Genomic DNA, 16,527 nt, shown 5'->3' with positions numbered 1-16,527 from the left:
TGCGGGACTGGAGGCCGGGGATTGTGCTGGCCTCCAGAGCAGACCACATTCACGTAGCACTTCCACGATCGCTGGATTTATGTCCAAAAATAATATTCTATGAATGTCGAGCAGAAGCACTTTGGAGTTGATGCACAATGAGGTGTGAGGGAACGACAGACACAAACTCGGTTTCTGTACAGAAAAAAAAAAAAGAACACGAAAAATATCGTGTACAAAGAGAGAGAAAAAATTTGGGATCATCCAGTTATTACTGACACGACACCTCAACTGAACTGTAGGCTGTAGAGATCTGGGGACAATGCTACATATATCTGTGTGTCATCTGCATAGCCATGATAGTGAACATTTAAGTTCTGACGAATTTGACCCAAGGGTACCACATACAGGCTGAACAGCAAGGGTCCAGGAAATGACCCTTGAGGGACCCCATAGGTCATTACCATTCGATGGAATTTAACACTTCCAATGGTTTACAAAATAACTCCTTTCCTCCAGGTAGGACCTGAACCATTTAAGGACCGTTCCGTTTAGACCTACCCACGTTTCCAACCTGTTCAGCAGTATTTTATGATCAAAGAGGTCAAAACCCGCCCTGAGAGCCAACAAGACCAGAATTGACACCTTTCCCGAATCAATATTCAACCTCATCATATTTAGCACTTTGATGAGACAGACTGTGCACTGTGATGAGTTCAGAAACCTGATTGAAATTCGTCAGATAATCCAATTCAGTTCAAGAAATTGCTGAATTGATTAAAAACATCCTCAACGATCTTAGCAATTTATGAAAGCGAGATGTGAGATGTTTATCTGTGGCCTCTGGAATTCCACGGCAGCCTGTTTGAAAATCAGCGCAAGAATGGATTGTGTTCAACTTGGCAGGTTCCACATTTCTGGCAATGTTTTAATTAGATGTTTTTTCGTATCTATCTACGCAAAAGGGAACAACAGTATTTTTTATTTTTTTTTGGGGGGTGGGGGGTGAGCGATTCATGGCTGTATCTTCACGCAGCAGATGTAAGGAGGTGTCATTTCCCAGGAGATGGCAACCCAATTTTCCCCTCCTCCCAAAGCCATCCAACCTTTTGTTAGCGCCTACGCTACCTCTTTCTCACGCCACAGCTCCCAAGTTTCAGGCTTCCGTTTGCTTTCCAACGAGACGTCCGCGAGGCTCTGCAATTCCTCACCGACGTCCTGCCCGTCGTTCCGCGGCACCGTCGCAATGACTGACTCTTGTTCTATTTTCGATCTTCGGCCCTCATTTTCTGGCGGTAATCTGCTTGTTATCCGCCTAATAGGATCTGCTAATGATACCGTGGGATAAGATCCCATCTCTAAATCTGTTTATACAACAGCAGTAGTGACTTAATATGACAACGTGATTTGAAAAAAAATACATACTGTATACGTGTCAGCCGGAATTGGACTTTTGCTGCCCTTCGTTGTCACTTCCCTGAAACTGGAAAAAAAAACAAAACTGCACACCAGCCCTTTAAGAACATCTCCTCCCCAGGCAGACCAGGCTCCGTCTGGTCCTCCATTATATCGCTGCATCTGCCATGCGCCAGCTGAGAACTGGGTTGTTTCCATGGTGACCACATATTTGATGGACGGGTCGGCGTATGCCGGCCGGGATGCCGAGCGTATCTGCGCGCAAAATGGATCCTTTCTTGCACTTTGACTAACCGGCTGTGAAAAGAACATTTGTTCACATTTATCGGCTCAAATGGACCTGACTGTGATGCGTGTCTTTTAGCATTATTGTGTAATCCACGCGCAGTTTATTTACAGCAAGGTTCCCTCCAACGTGCTTTCAAAGCCTAGTGAAGTGTATCATTCCATAATGAGCGGTATGATCGTTCGCAGCTTGGAAAAGGGCCTCAGATTCAAAACTGGCACTGATTTGGGAAACGTTTTGTTGATTTTGTTTTCCTTTTGAATCATTATTACTGACGATAGTTTTTCAACGTTGAAGTTATTTGAGATAATTTGCAAATACTCTTAATACCGTAATGCCCGGACTACAGACCCGCACCTGGTTACAAGCCTCACCGAGTACATTTGTAAAGGAAATACCATTTGGTACATACAAATGTGTTTGATTATTTCATCGTGCTACTTATTTATTTATTTTTTTTAATTAAGCACAATTATTTTTGAGTGTTAGGTCTGGGGGTAAAAAAAAAAAATGTGTTTGTTTTAGGGAGACTGGAACGGATTCATGACATTTCCATTCATTTGAATCAGTAAAGATGATTTGGAATAGGTTGGGTTTTGAATTGTGAGCATTGTCATAGAACAAACTAATCTCATGTCTTCAGGCACCGCTATATTATAAACTGTACGCGATATTTTTTCCCCTCTATGTTTTTTTTAGTAGTTTAGTTCCAAGCTCGTCATTCCAAGGTCACACAGACCTGTAACTGCCCCGTGTGCCGACCTTGACCTTTGAACCACATACCTGCCTGGTTGTTTTGGCAACACAAAGCTTGTGAGGTTTATTTGTTTTGACTGGCTGAACAAGTCGGTTAGGCCACATATAAGTAGCTTTTGTCATGACAACAAAAAGATAATCTCATTTTTTTTTTCTGGTAATCACACTAAACACCTTTTAAATCATCATGAGCAATCATTTTTTCTCTTTCTTATTTTTGCTTCCTGAATAAAAACCCAATAGATACATACACTGTGTAACCATGGGGAGGGGGGGGGGTAGAAAATATCAATAGCTCCAATACCAACACACTAATTGATGTCACATATCGATATCGTCACTCTGTCTTCTCCAAGTATGCGCAGTTGATCTGATTTTACAGAGGGTTGTATCTCGTATTAAAAGTCTTGAGGATGGATAGTTTCAGTATCCGGGGTAGTAGGCCTTTGGTTTCTAAAGTAAAAACAATGTAAATAAACGAGGTACAATAAGTAAATAAAAGATTTCAGTGGAAATATGACGTGAGACTACAAATCCGCATCGTGTACCACAGCTCAGGGAATGTCCCAAAGCTCAAACTGTGTTTTGATTTTTCTTTGGCTTTTTGTATAACTTGGGTGACATAAAAACCACAATATGTTTTTTTTATTTTGGTGAGGATTTGTCTTAGGAACTGAATGGGTGTATGATCTCCTTTTGGGGAGAACTGTTCTGCGATTCAAACAAATAACATTTGTTAAAGCTTTCACCGATGTAGGAATGGCACTGACTGGTGCAAATTTCAAAAGAATTCAATCATGAGACATCGTCAACATCCATACATCGCAGATTCCAAACTCCTCCTGCTATTTTATCTGGGAACTATTTTGGGTGACTGACTATTGAGTAGTTTTACTATCTGGGCTTAGAATTTGGCCGTGTTTATGACGTGATTGCTTGCTGAGTGAGTTCCGACGTGAGCAACGTGATTTTGCAACTGTACTGGGAAACACTTTCGATTCATCTGTCCATATTCCCGTTCATTTTATATTGTTCTTGTCCTCACTTCGGTCACGGTTGAGGTTGACCCAGCAGAAATGTTACATATGGAAGTAAATATGTGCCACGGGGATTTGAATTTCAAATGTAAAGAGATCGCATTTTCGATACGTGCTACAATTCGCTGTCTGAAATTCACCGTCCGTCCCCCCAGGCAGGGTTACTTCAGGTCAGAACCGAACACCCAGCCAATCGAGTGACGCTTTCTTGGTGTGTGACGTCACGTGACTACGAAAGCGTAACTGGCATTTGCTGGGTGTTCGGTTCTGACCTGAAGTAACCCTGCCTGGTGGCACAGATGGTGAATTTTAGACAGCGAATTGTAGCCAGTTGAATTGTTAACGTTGAAAAGTTACACAGAAATACAAATTCAAATCCCGTTTTCTGCGGCATTTCAAATCCAAATCCTGGTGGCACATATTTACTTCCATATTACACCCATGAGTGGTCACCAGCCAATCGAAGGGCACATCCAGTCAATCAATCATTCACACTCACGCTCACATTTAGCATTTAATGAAGTTCACGTCCGTTCCAGAGACCGCAATCCATCCTACGTGACCAACTGCACTTGCTTGGACATGTGATGTTAGTGCGTCAATATTGATATTTTCGACCACTCGAGGGTACACGGTATATGTATGCATGTACGTCCTCTATGGGTACGGTATGTACAGTATGTGTGTATTAGGAGCTTTAAAAGCGGTTTTGGTGTGGTAGAATCTTTGAAACTGAGAAATAATTACCCGATAAGAGTTTGTCATTTCATCGTCATGATAACAACTGCGCATTTGTGCCGTAACCCACATGTTCTTGTTGCCAAAATAAATGGCTGTCACAAGTTTTGTGTTGGCATAAAAAAAAAAACAAAAACGGGCAGATATGCGAGTGGAAAGGTTAGCACACAAGGCAGTGAACAGGTTTTTGTGACCTTGAAAACATCATCAAGGGACAATGTCAACAAATACAGGAATACAGTTGAGATGGGAGTCGTTCTGTTTATTAAGAAAGAAATAATGGCCATATATCTGGCCTATGGCTCGTATTTTTGGAAAAACATGTTCAATTGGGTCATCTGTATCTGAAGGCCCCACTAGATTGTAAATAATGGAATATTTTACAGGACTTCAATGTGCGGTTTTAACCTTGACAATTTATCCCAAAAAGTAGAAAATCAGGCAGATATCTTTCGTGTTACTAACATCATAGCATATAGACAAGGAAATAATGAAGCCGTTTGGCTCATATCGACATCGACAAAACGCTGACCGTCATTAGCATGAATATCGATGATTATGCTGATGTGCCTTCAAGTACAAGTACTTACTTGCTCTGTCTGTATGGTTGTCTTGTAAGCAAGCTCTTCATCAGTCATCTGGGGGGGGGTTGGAGTCTTTCACAAGTGAGGTCAAGGACCAAGAACCACCCATTCCTCAGAAACTCTCCTTTGTTCTTGGGAACCCACAGAATCCAAGGGTTAAGGTGCAAAACGCAGGCTAAATGGTAGATTTGGCAATGGCCTCCCGTCTGGTCAAAACGTCTTGATCTCGCAGGGCAGAGATGGTGACGTTCCACTTCTCAGGAGCCGGCTTCTGTCAGTCACCGAGGATCGGATCGTTGTCCATCTATTGTGATCGATATGGTGGGCCTGTTAAAAGCTTCTTCTTTTCCTTTCAGCTTGTCCCGATTAGGGATCGCCACAGTGTGTCATCTTTTTCCATTTAAGCCTATCTCGTGCATCCTCTTCTGTAACACCCGCTGTCCTCATGTCCTTCCTCACAACGCCCATCAACCTTTTCTTTGGTCTTCCTCTCGCTCTCTCTTCCTTGACAGCTCCATCCTTCCCATCCTCCTACCAATTTCCTCACTCTCTCGCCTCTGGACATGTCCAAACCATCGAAGTCTGCTCTCTCTATACTTGTCTCCAAAATATCCAACTTTGGCTGTCCCTCTAATGAGCTCATTTCTAATCCTATCCGACCCGCTCACGCCGAGCCAGAACCTCAACGTCTCCATTTCTGCCACCGGCTGTCTCTTCAGTGCCACCGTCTCTAATCTGTACATCATGGCCGGCCTCGCCACTGTTTTATAAACTTTGCCCTTCATCCTAGCGGAGACTCTTCTGTCACGTAGAACACCAGACACCTTCCGCCAACTGTTCCACCCCGCTTGGACCCGTTTCTTCACTTCCTTACCACCCTCTACATTGCTCTGTATTGTTGACCCCAAATATTTGAAGTCGTGCACCCTCGCTATCTCTTCTCCCTGGAGCTTCACATCTTTCCCCCACCGCCCCTCTCATTCATGCACATATACTCTGTTTTACTTCGGCTGGTGGGCCTGTTTAAATATCAGACCATAATAAAAACAATGTCGGATAAAAAAATGCACCCAATTTTTTTTTTTTAAGCAAACTGTTCTAAAACCTTCAATGCAGCTGTATTTTACTTGTAAGTTAAGTAATTAAAGAATGTGTTGCACTGGATAAAGACGTAACATACCGAGCTCGACTTTGAGAGTCACCGGTGTAGACCACATAAGGTTGTTTTTGGTCCAAAATTGGATGAAAAAAACATTTCCGTTGGTTCCCTCTGCTCCAGCCTCGGTGTCAGTTATTTTCCAAAGGGATGCGTCAAAGTGTTTCAGCGCAGAGGCCCCGCTGACTCCTCTTAAGGATTATCCTCCGTCGTTTGCCACGCAGCACATGAAAACCACAGTGACATGCCTTCTTCTTTTTATATATATAAAAATGAATAAATAAAAAGAAACAGGGCGTAATTATCCAACACGCCGTCAGCATAATTTCGGACTTGTTGGACAACTGCAGGTCACACAAATGCCAGTCACTCATATTTGAAAATTGTAGACGTGTGGTCAGTCATGCCCGCAGATATAAAATAGCGGGTGTGATTAGGGATGGAATCTCAAGACCTTAAAATAACTTACTGAGTTGTTATGCCCGAGTATGTAGTTGTTACCTGATACCATAATCCTAATTTATTGACACTGCACAGATTGAGACAGACATTTTTCAAAATGTCAATAGACATTCAATTACAAAACTAAATATAGTCTAACGTTACAACTTAGACCAAGTCAACGTAAATCACAATTTCATACTGATTATAGTTAGATACTGAAACAATACCTGTGTCATATCCCAGAAATGTTTTCAGTGTAGCTAAATTTCCTGTGTCACGGCTCATGTTGATGACTTTCGACGTAAATGCGCTCGCAGTACGTGAAGAAGCTCCGAACATGCGCTTTTGGCACCACTTGCGAACATGCTCAGTTCGGTTAACTTGCATTTCCTGTTTCTGGGGGAATACTGAATATTTAGGATCAGGCTTGTTTGTTACCAACATTTATGAGATAAACACGTGAATTAGTGTCAAAACTGCACAAAGCAAGCGACGTCTTTCAATATCTATTTCTACTCGTAACAATTTTTATGCGCGTGATTTTTCGTGCTCGAAGTGCGATGACGCATGGGCACACGCCTGCCTTTGGTGGGGGGCACCGTGGGATCGATTCCCGCTCAGTGATGGTGTCATTATCTGCCCTGCGACTGACTGGCAGCCAGGTCAGGCTGTAGTCCGCCTTTCGCCTGAAGCTAGCTGGGATAGGATCCAGCTTTCCCGCAACCCTTGTGAGGATAAGTGGCTTGGATAATGACATGACCGGCCAACGTGCATATAGCCAAAGTTGGTAGAAAAATTCCTCATTCCCGTAGTGACGAGCCTAGCTTGAATCCTGCCCTGTGCGAGATCTCCCTTTCCCCTCCTTCCCCTTCACCACCAAAAATCCACACACAATGACCACACAATACATTTTTAATATAATCAAAACGAAATTCTTTGACGTACTTACTTCCGTCACCCTGTTAGCATCCACGCAGGAAATATGAGGGAATGCTTTCGGGGCTGAGGCGAAGGCCAGATCGCGAGCGCGGCATCTGCTACGTCACCTCGTCGAGCCCGCCAGGTGAAGCAGCAGATGTGCGCCGCGGTGCCGCTCGCCGGCGTTTTACCGCCGCGTTCATTCCCACGAGCACAGATGCCATTAAAATGTGCGAGACTGTTGTGTAACCACTTTAACGGAGACAAAATCTACAGTCGAAATGTGCTACGACACGACTTGCGCGGCCATCGTGACCGCCGAAGCAAACAGGTTTTTTTTTTAAACGTATATAAATAAACACCGTGTGATCTAAGCTTTTAAATGTCCGTCCAGAAAATAGCCCCAACCCCCCTCCAGATATAATGAGGGATGGTGGAGGTCTGACTGGTAATGACTAAGGCTTTCCTGCTTCTGCGCAGACCGAAGGACTGAATTAGGACGGCAGAATTAGCCATCGGGAGACAGTAATAGGACACGTTTGGCTGCGGTGCGCAGGAGGAGGACTGGAAGGGAATTTAGCTCAATGTTTGAGAAACTAGCAAAGCTTCAACGAGGTTTTTGTTATATTTTTACTAGCGATCTTTGCAACTTAGCGGCACAGTGGGTGAACTGGAAACCGTTGGCATCACAGTTCTGAGGACCCGGGTTCAATCCCGGAACCCAACTGTGTGGAGTTTGCATGTTCTCCCCATGCCTGCGTGGGTTTTTGTTTTTTTTTTTTTTTTTAATAAATCGACCACTCCGGTTTTCTCCCATATCCCAAAAACATGCAACATTAATTGGACACTCTAAATTGCCCCTAGGTGTGATTGCGAGTGCGACTGTTGTCTGTCTCTTATGTATCCTGCGATTGATTGGCTGGCAACCAGTTCAGGGTGTACTCCGCCTCCTGCCCATTGACAGCTGGGATAGGCTCCAGCACTCCCTGCGACCCTTGTGAGGATAAGCGGCTAAGAAAATGAATGGATGGATGTTAGAAGTTTTGTAGATGGGATTCTTTAATTTTTTGTTCTCATTCTTGCTTGATCATCAACATCCACTGCTCAACAGTCTGGGGTCTCCGATGTGTTTTTTCTTACCAACATGATGCACCTGCACACATTCGGAATGAGGGACAAGTGTGGACTGCTGGCAGGCTAGTCTAGTATTCACACTCTTATTACTAAGACACGCAATCGGAACACATGCAAATAAACACAAATAGCAATACTAACATTTTTATCATGGCATTACGAAATTTAATTCAGAAAAATGTTCAAAGTGAACACAAACCGGTACAAAATGGAATGCGTTTGTGCTCTTGTGAAACTCAAACGCACCACGGGATAAATAAAACAAAGCAAAAAAACTGGTTCCAGTTTCATGTAAGCAAAAAGCAAAACGATGTAAGACCATCTGTGGCCAACATTTCGCTTCCGAGTCCTCGGTTAAGCCAGCGACTCGTCAACTTTTGAACACGTCCACCCTTCACCGCTTCGAGTTGGATAACAAAACGTCACATTTTACCTTCCACAAGATATCATCGGATCATTTGCACATCATTTGGCACAGGGATGGAAAAAATAATCCGTAATATCGTTTTAGAACAAAGTCACTTGCAGAATGAGCCAAAAAAGGTGCCGTATCAATTTTCCACATGATTCATCATCAAACGTAATAATACAACAAAGCAATACAAAATGTTTTGTTTTTGCTGTCATTTTATTTATTTTTTTAGCTCGGACTGTTAAGCCTGATACACACACAGATCATTGGGCTTTTTTTGTCGGGATTCTGACGCTGATTATTTTATATTTTGTGAGATTATCCTATCATCTTATGCCCAAACAAAAATATTCAACACATTTAATATTTAACATTGTTGGCCTGACCCATTCCGGAGCCTATCAGGATAATATTCACTCTCAATGGACCTCAAAGTATGTGATAGCACCAATCCCTGTTCCAGGACAGTGGTGTGATAAATGTGTACCGTAATTCCCGGCCTACAGAGCGCACCTGGTGACAAGCCTCAACGAGTGCATTTGTAAAGGAAATACCATTTGGTACATGCATACGCCGCAGCTCTGTAGAAGCTGCAAGTGCCCATATTGAAACACGAGATACAGTATTTACAAAGAAAGACAGTATGCAAAGAGTTTAATGCTAGCGCAGCACTAATGCTAGCGCTAACGCCAGCGCCGCACTAAACCTAGCACTAACGCTAGCGCTAACAGGGCCGGTAATTATCACTCAGACACACCAGTAACACAGCAGCAACGTGATAGCACAGCGCTGACACGAGTACAGCACTATCAGAGCTGGTAAAAGTCACTTCCTCGGCACATATACTCCACCGGTCTCATTCTTACCTTTTCCGCTCGAGTGCCCCCTTGAAAAAAAATGCACAAATTAGCCGCATCGCCGCATAAACTGCAGGTTTGAAAGCGTGTGGAAAAAAGTCACGGTTTGTAGGTCGGAAATTACAGTCATTCAATAAATGTACGCTACGCATGTTCTCGACCGATACAGAAAAGCGCGAGCGACGGTCAACAACAAGGTGCTACACATGAGGGGGTTTGGGGGTTTTCTGCTTTTCCTCCTCGATTCTGCCGTCCCACAAGCCTCAGGGAGAACTTGAGCGGCATGAGAGAACAACTTTTTTTTTTTTTTAATTTCTCTTTCTCACATAAAGTTGAAGGGAGCGTTTGGTAAATACTGATCTGGAGCGATTGTAATGTCCTTAAATATTACATTTTAACATGAGCCGCCACTTCTGTTCCGTCAAACCGCGTCCCACAGTATCATTAAATGTTTCATGGGATAACTGCAAAGTAACGAGGCGACCAAACCATCCTTTTCAGTTTCCTGTTGGAAAAGTCGTAATTCCTGCGTGACTTTCCGGGCCTTGGGCCGAGCCGGTGACAAGTTTTACAAATTGTCTTAACTCTCGAGCGGGGAGTATTTTGCCTTGGAGCAGTTGATGGCGGGGGGGTGTTTGGTAAAAGGACACACTTTTGTGATGTACGACGGCGCCGACAGTGTGAAGAGAGATGTCGATGTGCGGTGAAGACGGCGCACTGAGGGGCTAGACGGCGGGAAATGAGCAAACGCAGATGATGCGTTCGTGTCTGCGCGCGGAGGGTCGTTCGTGATCATCCGTGCTTGTGAGGCCACATTTTAAAAGGGGACCTATCACATGACGTACGCCACAACTGGATTTGTTAGCTAGGGTGCCTCTAAACTAATTTTTATAACAACCGAACCCGAGGAAACTTAAAACAGAATATATGCGCGTGAATGAGAGGGGTCGAGGGGGTAGAGTGAGGCTTGCGGGGAGAAGAGATGACGAGGGTGGGCGACTTCAAAAACTTGGGGTCAACAATACAAGAGCAATGGCAAGTGTGGTAAGGAAGTGAAAAAACAGGTCCAAGCGGGGTGGAACAGTTGGCGGCAGGTGTTCTATGTGAACAGGGCAGGGATTAGAGATGGTGGCACTGAAGAAAGAACAGGAAGCAGAACTGGAGGTGGTAGAAATGAAGATGTTGAGGTTGTCGAGGTTGGATAGGATTAGAAATGAGCTCATTCAAGGGACAGCCAAAGTTGGATGTTCAGGAGACAAGGTTGGAGAGACCAGACTTAGATGGTTTGGACATGCCCAGAGGCGAGAGAGAGAGCGAGAGTGAGTATATTGGTAGAAGGGTGGCGAGGATGGAGCTGTCAAGGAAGAGAGAGCGAGAGGAAGACCAAAGAAAAAAGGTTGACGGATGTGGTGATGGGAGGACATGAGGACAGTGGAAGATGCACGAGATGGGCTTGGACGGAAAAAGATGACACGCTGTGGCGACCCCGTACGGGTCAAGCCGAAAGGAAGATTCAGAGCCCCTTTTGAGCGATGGCCAGAATCCTGCTGGTGCTTCAAAGTTAGCAAAACACACCCAGAAAAAAAAACACCCTCAGATGCGAGATCATTGCTTTCATGTTCAAGACAAAAAGGTAAGCAGAGCTGCATTGACTTTTGGTGGAGGCGTTGATTTGCTTCAACTAACAGTGCTCGCTTCTGATACGAGTTGTTAGCATTGGTGAAGGGTGGGCCAATCATTTGATTTGGATTTTTTTTTTTCATCCAAATTCCACATACAAACAGCGTAGAATATGAATAGGTGCTTCTCAAAGTTTTATTGTCTTTATCAGCATTTTTTTTTCCACATTGTGGCTGCAGCGAGGCAGACATGATATCAGAGAAGTGGGGAAAAAAAAGGACAGCGCTTGATAACTGGTCGCCACTGGCAATGAAAGGATAATAAACGATGCCCATTTACGGAGGGAGGAAGACTTGCCTTTTCACCCGTTTGCCCATTTGTTCCCTCCTTCTCCCGTCAGTTCATTTGCAGTTTTTGCTCGAAAAGAATCATCATTATCATCGCGCCGATGTGACTCGACATGTACGCCTACTGGCCACAGCATTAGGAACACCGGCAAATTGGAACGATGTCTAATATCTGGCAATACTGTAAAATGGAGGATTTTTTTTTTTTTTTTTTCACGTAACCACTGTTGCAATATTTGTTTGGAAAAAAAAATTTGGGTCGTTGTTTTTGTGTTCAGTTCAGTCCAAAGCGATACAATGATTGCAGTGTTTTTTTTTTTTTACTGGCTGCCAATAGTTTTTCACATATTCTGCAAATTATAATATTAAATTCAATAACACCGCTAAGCATAGCAATCAAAATCCATCCATCCATCCATTTTCTTAGTGGCTTATCCTCACAAGGGTCTCGAGGAGTGCCGGAGCCTATCCCAGCTGTCAGCGGGGAGGAGGCGGGGCACACCCTGAACTGGTTGCCAGCCAATCGCAGGGCACATCGAGACAAACGACCAATCGCGCTCACAATCACACCTCGGTGCAATTTAGTGTCCAATGAATGTTGCATGTTTTTGGGATGTGGGAGGAAATCGGAGTGCCCGGAGGAAACCCACGCAGGGACAGGCGGGGAGAAGATGCAAACTCCACGCAGGCGGGGCCGGGACTGAACCCGGGACCTCAGAACTGTGAGGCCAACACTTTCCAGCTGATCCACCGTGCCGCCGCAGTCAAAATCTTTTTATTTTTTCTGTTTAAACGGCCCATTTACCGAATCTCATCAGATCCCACGAAGGTGCCAAATGAGGTTCAGGTTCAAGTTAAAGAGCACGCAACGTGAAATCCTTCGCACGGAACATTATTTTTTTTCCCCCCCCGTCCTCTTGGTGGTTGACATTTTTAAGAGAATCGTTAACGATAATGTGTGAAAGTTAAAAAGGCAATCGCGGTTCAAGGGGGATTAAGATTTGGAGCAAAAAAAAAAAAAAAAAAACCATTTCCTAGCAGGGGAGGAAAAGAGACTCCCTGGAGGATTTTTGGCACTCGTGTGGTTGCCAGGCAACCAGGAAGGACTCAGCCAAGATAGAATCCTGGAGTTGACTCAAATGTAAAACCAAGAAACAATCGCACCCCAGTACCGATTCCCACCCGAGACCTGGTCTTAGTTGGAGGAGGGTAAAGTGCTGGAAATGGGAATTTTTCTTCCCGTTTCAATCAGTTTTTGCTTCACATTGCAAACTCCCCTTTCAGTCCATCTGATCGGGATTGTGATTCGTTGTGAATTTTCCAACCAACCTCGTAAGACGCCAGCTCGGCCTTCCCGTTTTTAAGACTTTACGCTTTCACGCAGCAGCTTTCAACAAGCCTAATTTGCTGCGATCTAACCTGCCCACTTCTGCCTTTTTCTCTGCATTGCACGCTCTTGTATTATTTATTCCCTCAGACACTTGCGTGGCTCTGTTCACCCAACCTTCAATCAAAAACGTAGTCAGTTGCCTTTCATCACACGCACCTAGCAAAAAAAAAAAACGATAACCGAGATGCGCTAGCTGCCACGTTGCTTCTTCTGGGACGAATCGGGCGCAGTCAAACTCGATGTTCACGCTATCTTCAGCGTCTTATCTGCACGATGCCGCGCTCGCTTATTGTCCTCGCCTGGATGGATTCTTGCAGATGCATCATAAGTCTGCAAGTGCAATCTTCCGGAGAGGCGGGAGAAGCGAACGCGTCGCCGGTGATATCGCTGCAGACGCCGCCGTATGTGGCGACTGACGGCTGCCGTTCGTACGCTGCAGAGTGCACATGTGCCCACATTAAAACCCACATTGAGACACGAGATGCTAGCGCCGGGCTAAAGCCAGCACTAACGCCAGCGCCGCGCTAAAGCTAGCACTAACGCCAGCGCCGCACTGAAGCTAGCACTAACAGGGCCGGTTAAAATAAAACTTACCGGTAAATATCACTGAGACACGCCAGTAACACAGCTGCGGGCAAATCTTTGAAGGAGAATTCAGGCCTACAAGCAGTCGTCGTGATAATCTTTACCGTAATTTCCGTCCTATAAACGGCGACTTTTTTCACACAATTTCAACCCTGCGGTTTATGCGGTGATGCGGCTAATTTGTGCATTTTTTTTCTCACGGCCGCATGGGGGCACTTGAGCGGAAAAAGTAAGAGTGAGACCAGTGGAGTATATGTGCCGAGGAAGTGACTTTTACCGGTCTGGCCTTGTTAGCACTGCGCCAGCGCTAGCGTTAAACTCTCTGTGTACCGTCTTTCTTTGTAAATATCTTGTGTTTCAATGTGGACACTTGCGGCTTTTACACGGCTGCGGCCTATGTATGTACCAAATAGTATTTCCTTTACAAATGTACTCAGTGAGCCTTGTAACCAGGTGCGCTCTGTAGGCCGGGGATTACGGTATACGTACAAAGACTTGGCGCAAAGCTCCTTATTTACTGTTACAAATGATTACGCAGGTAATACTCGAGTCCATTTTTTTGCAAGTCATATTTTAACACTAACAGTAAACAAAGAAAAAAATTAGAACACACATTGGTATTTATTATTAAGATTGTCAGGACAAGATTAAAACAATGACAAAAATATGCAATGAGAACGATTATATGTTGTATCTCCCCTTTGTTGAGACCCAAGACCTCAAACGCAGATCGTCAAAATCATAATCTATAATCAGCTTGCTGTTATCAAAGATTTTTAAAAAACGGATTTAATTTGAAATCATAAGTCTTGGAAAATCATGGCAAGCAAATATTTTCAGTGGCATTCAATTGATATTAAAACGGGATTGCATGAAAAATAAGCGACTAAAGCAGTGCCGGGGTGGGGTGAGACCCTGAAGAACTTGATCAACAACATTAAAAAATGTATTCTTTATTCTAAATTGATCTATTTGTCTGTCTTTTCTACTTTCTTCAATCTTTACAAGGATTAAATTAGGTTATCCCTTCTTGCTCCATGTTATATCGAGGTGTACTCACGGGGCCGCAGTTGGGGGCTTCGGTAGGGGTTTTTTTTCCCCCCTTTTTCCTGGGGGTGGGGGGCTCATAACAGAAAATTGTGAAGCTCTGGATGAAAGTGAAGAAAACTCACAGTTTCTGTAAAGAAGGAAAAGAACAAGACAAATGATGCAGACACGATTTGCTTTACAGGACCACAGAAAATGATGTGGCGGGCCAAATCTGGCCCGCGGGCCTTGAGTTTGACACCAGTGCTTTAGCCCGATGTCGGGTTTTGATCGTTAAGTCTCCCAAATGAGCCTCATTAAAGGAGGGTGCTCCGCACCATTAAGCAAATCATCGTTTTCAAGCATAATGAGAAAAATGTGAAAAGCAATTAAAACAATGAACATTTCAAGAAAGAACGCCAACGCTTAAGGACAAAGAAAATGAAGTCAGCCATTTGTTTCGGAGTACATTACATATTCGGGGCTAACTGCTGAAAACGTGCAAAGACTGAGAATAGCAGTACGCAGGAGTCCAGCATGAGTCGACACTTATTTAATCATTCAAATTTGGCAGAGTTGTTAACAACACTTGACCCCATGACGAGCAGAATTGTGATGACCTTCATTTTGACTTGAGATGGAATTTAAACATTTTGCATGAATCAAAGTGAAAGTTCCGAATAAAGGACGACTATGCAAAGTTTCAGGCAAACGAACTTGAATGACCGTTGGAGGGATTCTAGATGCGGAACGTGAGGAAGCGAGGGCGCGGTGGCAAGAGTTTCTTGATTTGGCACACGGGAGAATTTGAGCGCTTAGATTGTACCAATTTACCAGTCGATCTATGTTCCTACCCTCACCCATGGGCATGGGCTGTGGGTCGTGATCGAAAGAACAAGATCCCGAAATGAGTTTCCTCCGCGGGGTGTCCAGACTCGCCCTTGGGGATAGGGTGAGAAGCTCGATCAACCGGGAGGGGCTCAGTGTCGAGCCGCTACTCCTCCGCATTGAGAGGAGCCAGATGAGGCGGCTGGGGCATCTGATTCGGACGCATCCCTGGTGAGGTGTTCCGGGCATGTCCCACTGGAAAAAGAGACCCGGAGGACGATCCAGAACACGCTAGAGAGACCATGTCTCTCGGCTGGCTTGGGAACGCCTCGGGATTCCTGCGGAAGAGCTGGAAGAAGTGGCTGGGGAAAGGGAAGTCCGGGTATCCCCGCTGAAGCTACTTCCCCCCGCAACCCGACCCGGAAAAGCGCTAGATGATGGATGGATGGATGGATGGATGGATGGTATAGAAAATGGACAATGTTTTCATACTACTGCAAAGCAAACGTGTGTTAGACTGACAATTTCAAAATAAAACTGATGGAACGACTTTCAGGTTTAGTTTCGTTTTCTTTCTAGATTTCATTCAAATCAAACAATACAATTGATAAGCACAATAATCATGATATGAAATGTTCATATGGTTTCATCTCCAATGTGCACCCATGATTATTGAGCCCACTAGTAATCAGAACCATAAACGTTTTCTTTTGAAGTAGTAATTACTAGCTCCCTTCACTGAGCATTTTTGTGACGGTAGAAGTACGAAATAAATATTTTATCCAGCTCTTGTGCTACATTCCAGATCTACTTAACGGTGCGGTTCTGGTTCAGTTCTGCTGCCAAGGTCTCCGTCAAACGGGGAGGAGACGCAGTGCAAAGAGAAGTCGTCATCAGGGAGGACGCTTACGCTGTAATCACGAAGACCTTGACGGGGGGAGGGGGGGAGACGCAGACAAGTGTGGCAAGAGAAAGCTAAACATCGTCGGCCCTTTAATCGGGCCGGGCGGAGGG

At 44.5% G+C, this 16,527-nt stretch overlaps 1 protein-coding gene across 8 annotated transcripts in view; it reads right to left on the bottom strand.

The window, feature by feature from the left end:
• st6gal2a (ST6 beta-galactosamide alpha-2,6-sialyltranferase 2a) overlaps nucleotides 1-16,527 on the bottom strand; it is an 82,304-nt gene that overhangs the window by 57,625 nt on the left and 8,152 nt on the right. For 3 of the 8 annotated variants that reach the window (XM_061841568.1, XM_061841570.1, XM_061841571.1), the window contains one exon: nucleotides 14,720-14,836. The exons of 2 other annotated variants lie outside the window; for them this stretch is intronic. In XM_061841568.1, coding sequence (XP_061697552.1) covers nucleotides 14,720-14,787 — 68 coding nt within the window. In that variant the 5' untranslated portion in view covers nucleotides 14,788-14,836. Of the gene's footprint in view, nucleotides 1-1,404; nucleotides 1,463-14,719; nucleotides 14,837-16,527 lie in introns of those variants that run through there. 3 more of the 8 variants (XM_061841569.1, XM_061841574.1, XM_061841576.1) reach the window with 2 other exon arrangements.

This window comes from Syngnathoides biaculeatus, chromosome 14 (assembly GCF_019802595.1).
Source record: "Syngnathoides biaculeatus isolate LvHL_M chromosome 14, ASM1980259v1, whole genome shotgun sequence".
Classification (NCBI taxonomy): domain Eukaryota; kingdom Metazoa; phylum Chordata; class Actinopteri; order Syngnathiformes; family Syngnathidae; genus Syngnathoides; species Syngnathoides biaculeatus.
Note: the sequence above shows the minus strand (reverse complement) of the source record. Positions and strands in the feature narration are given on the sequence as shown.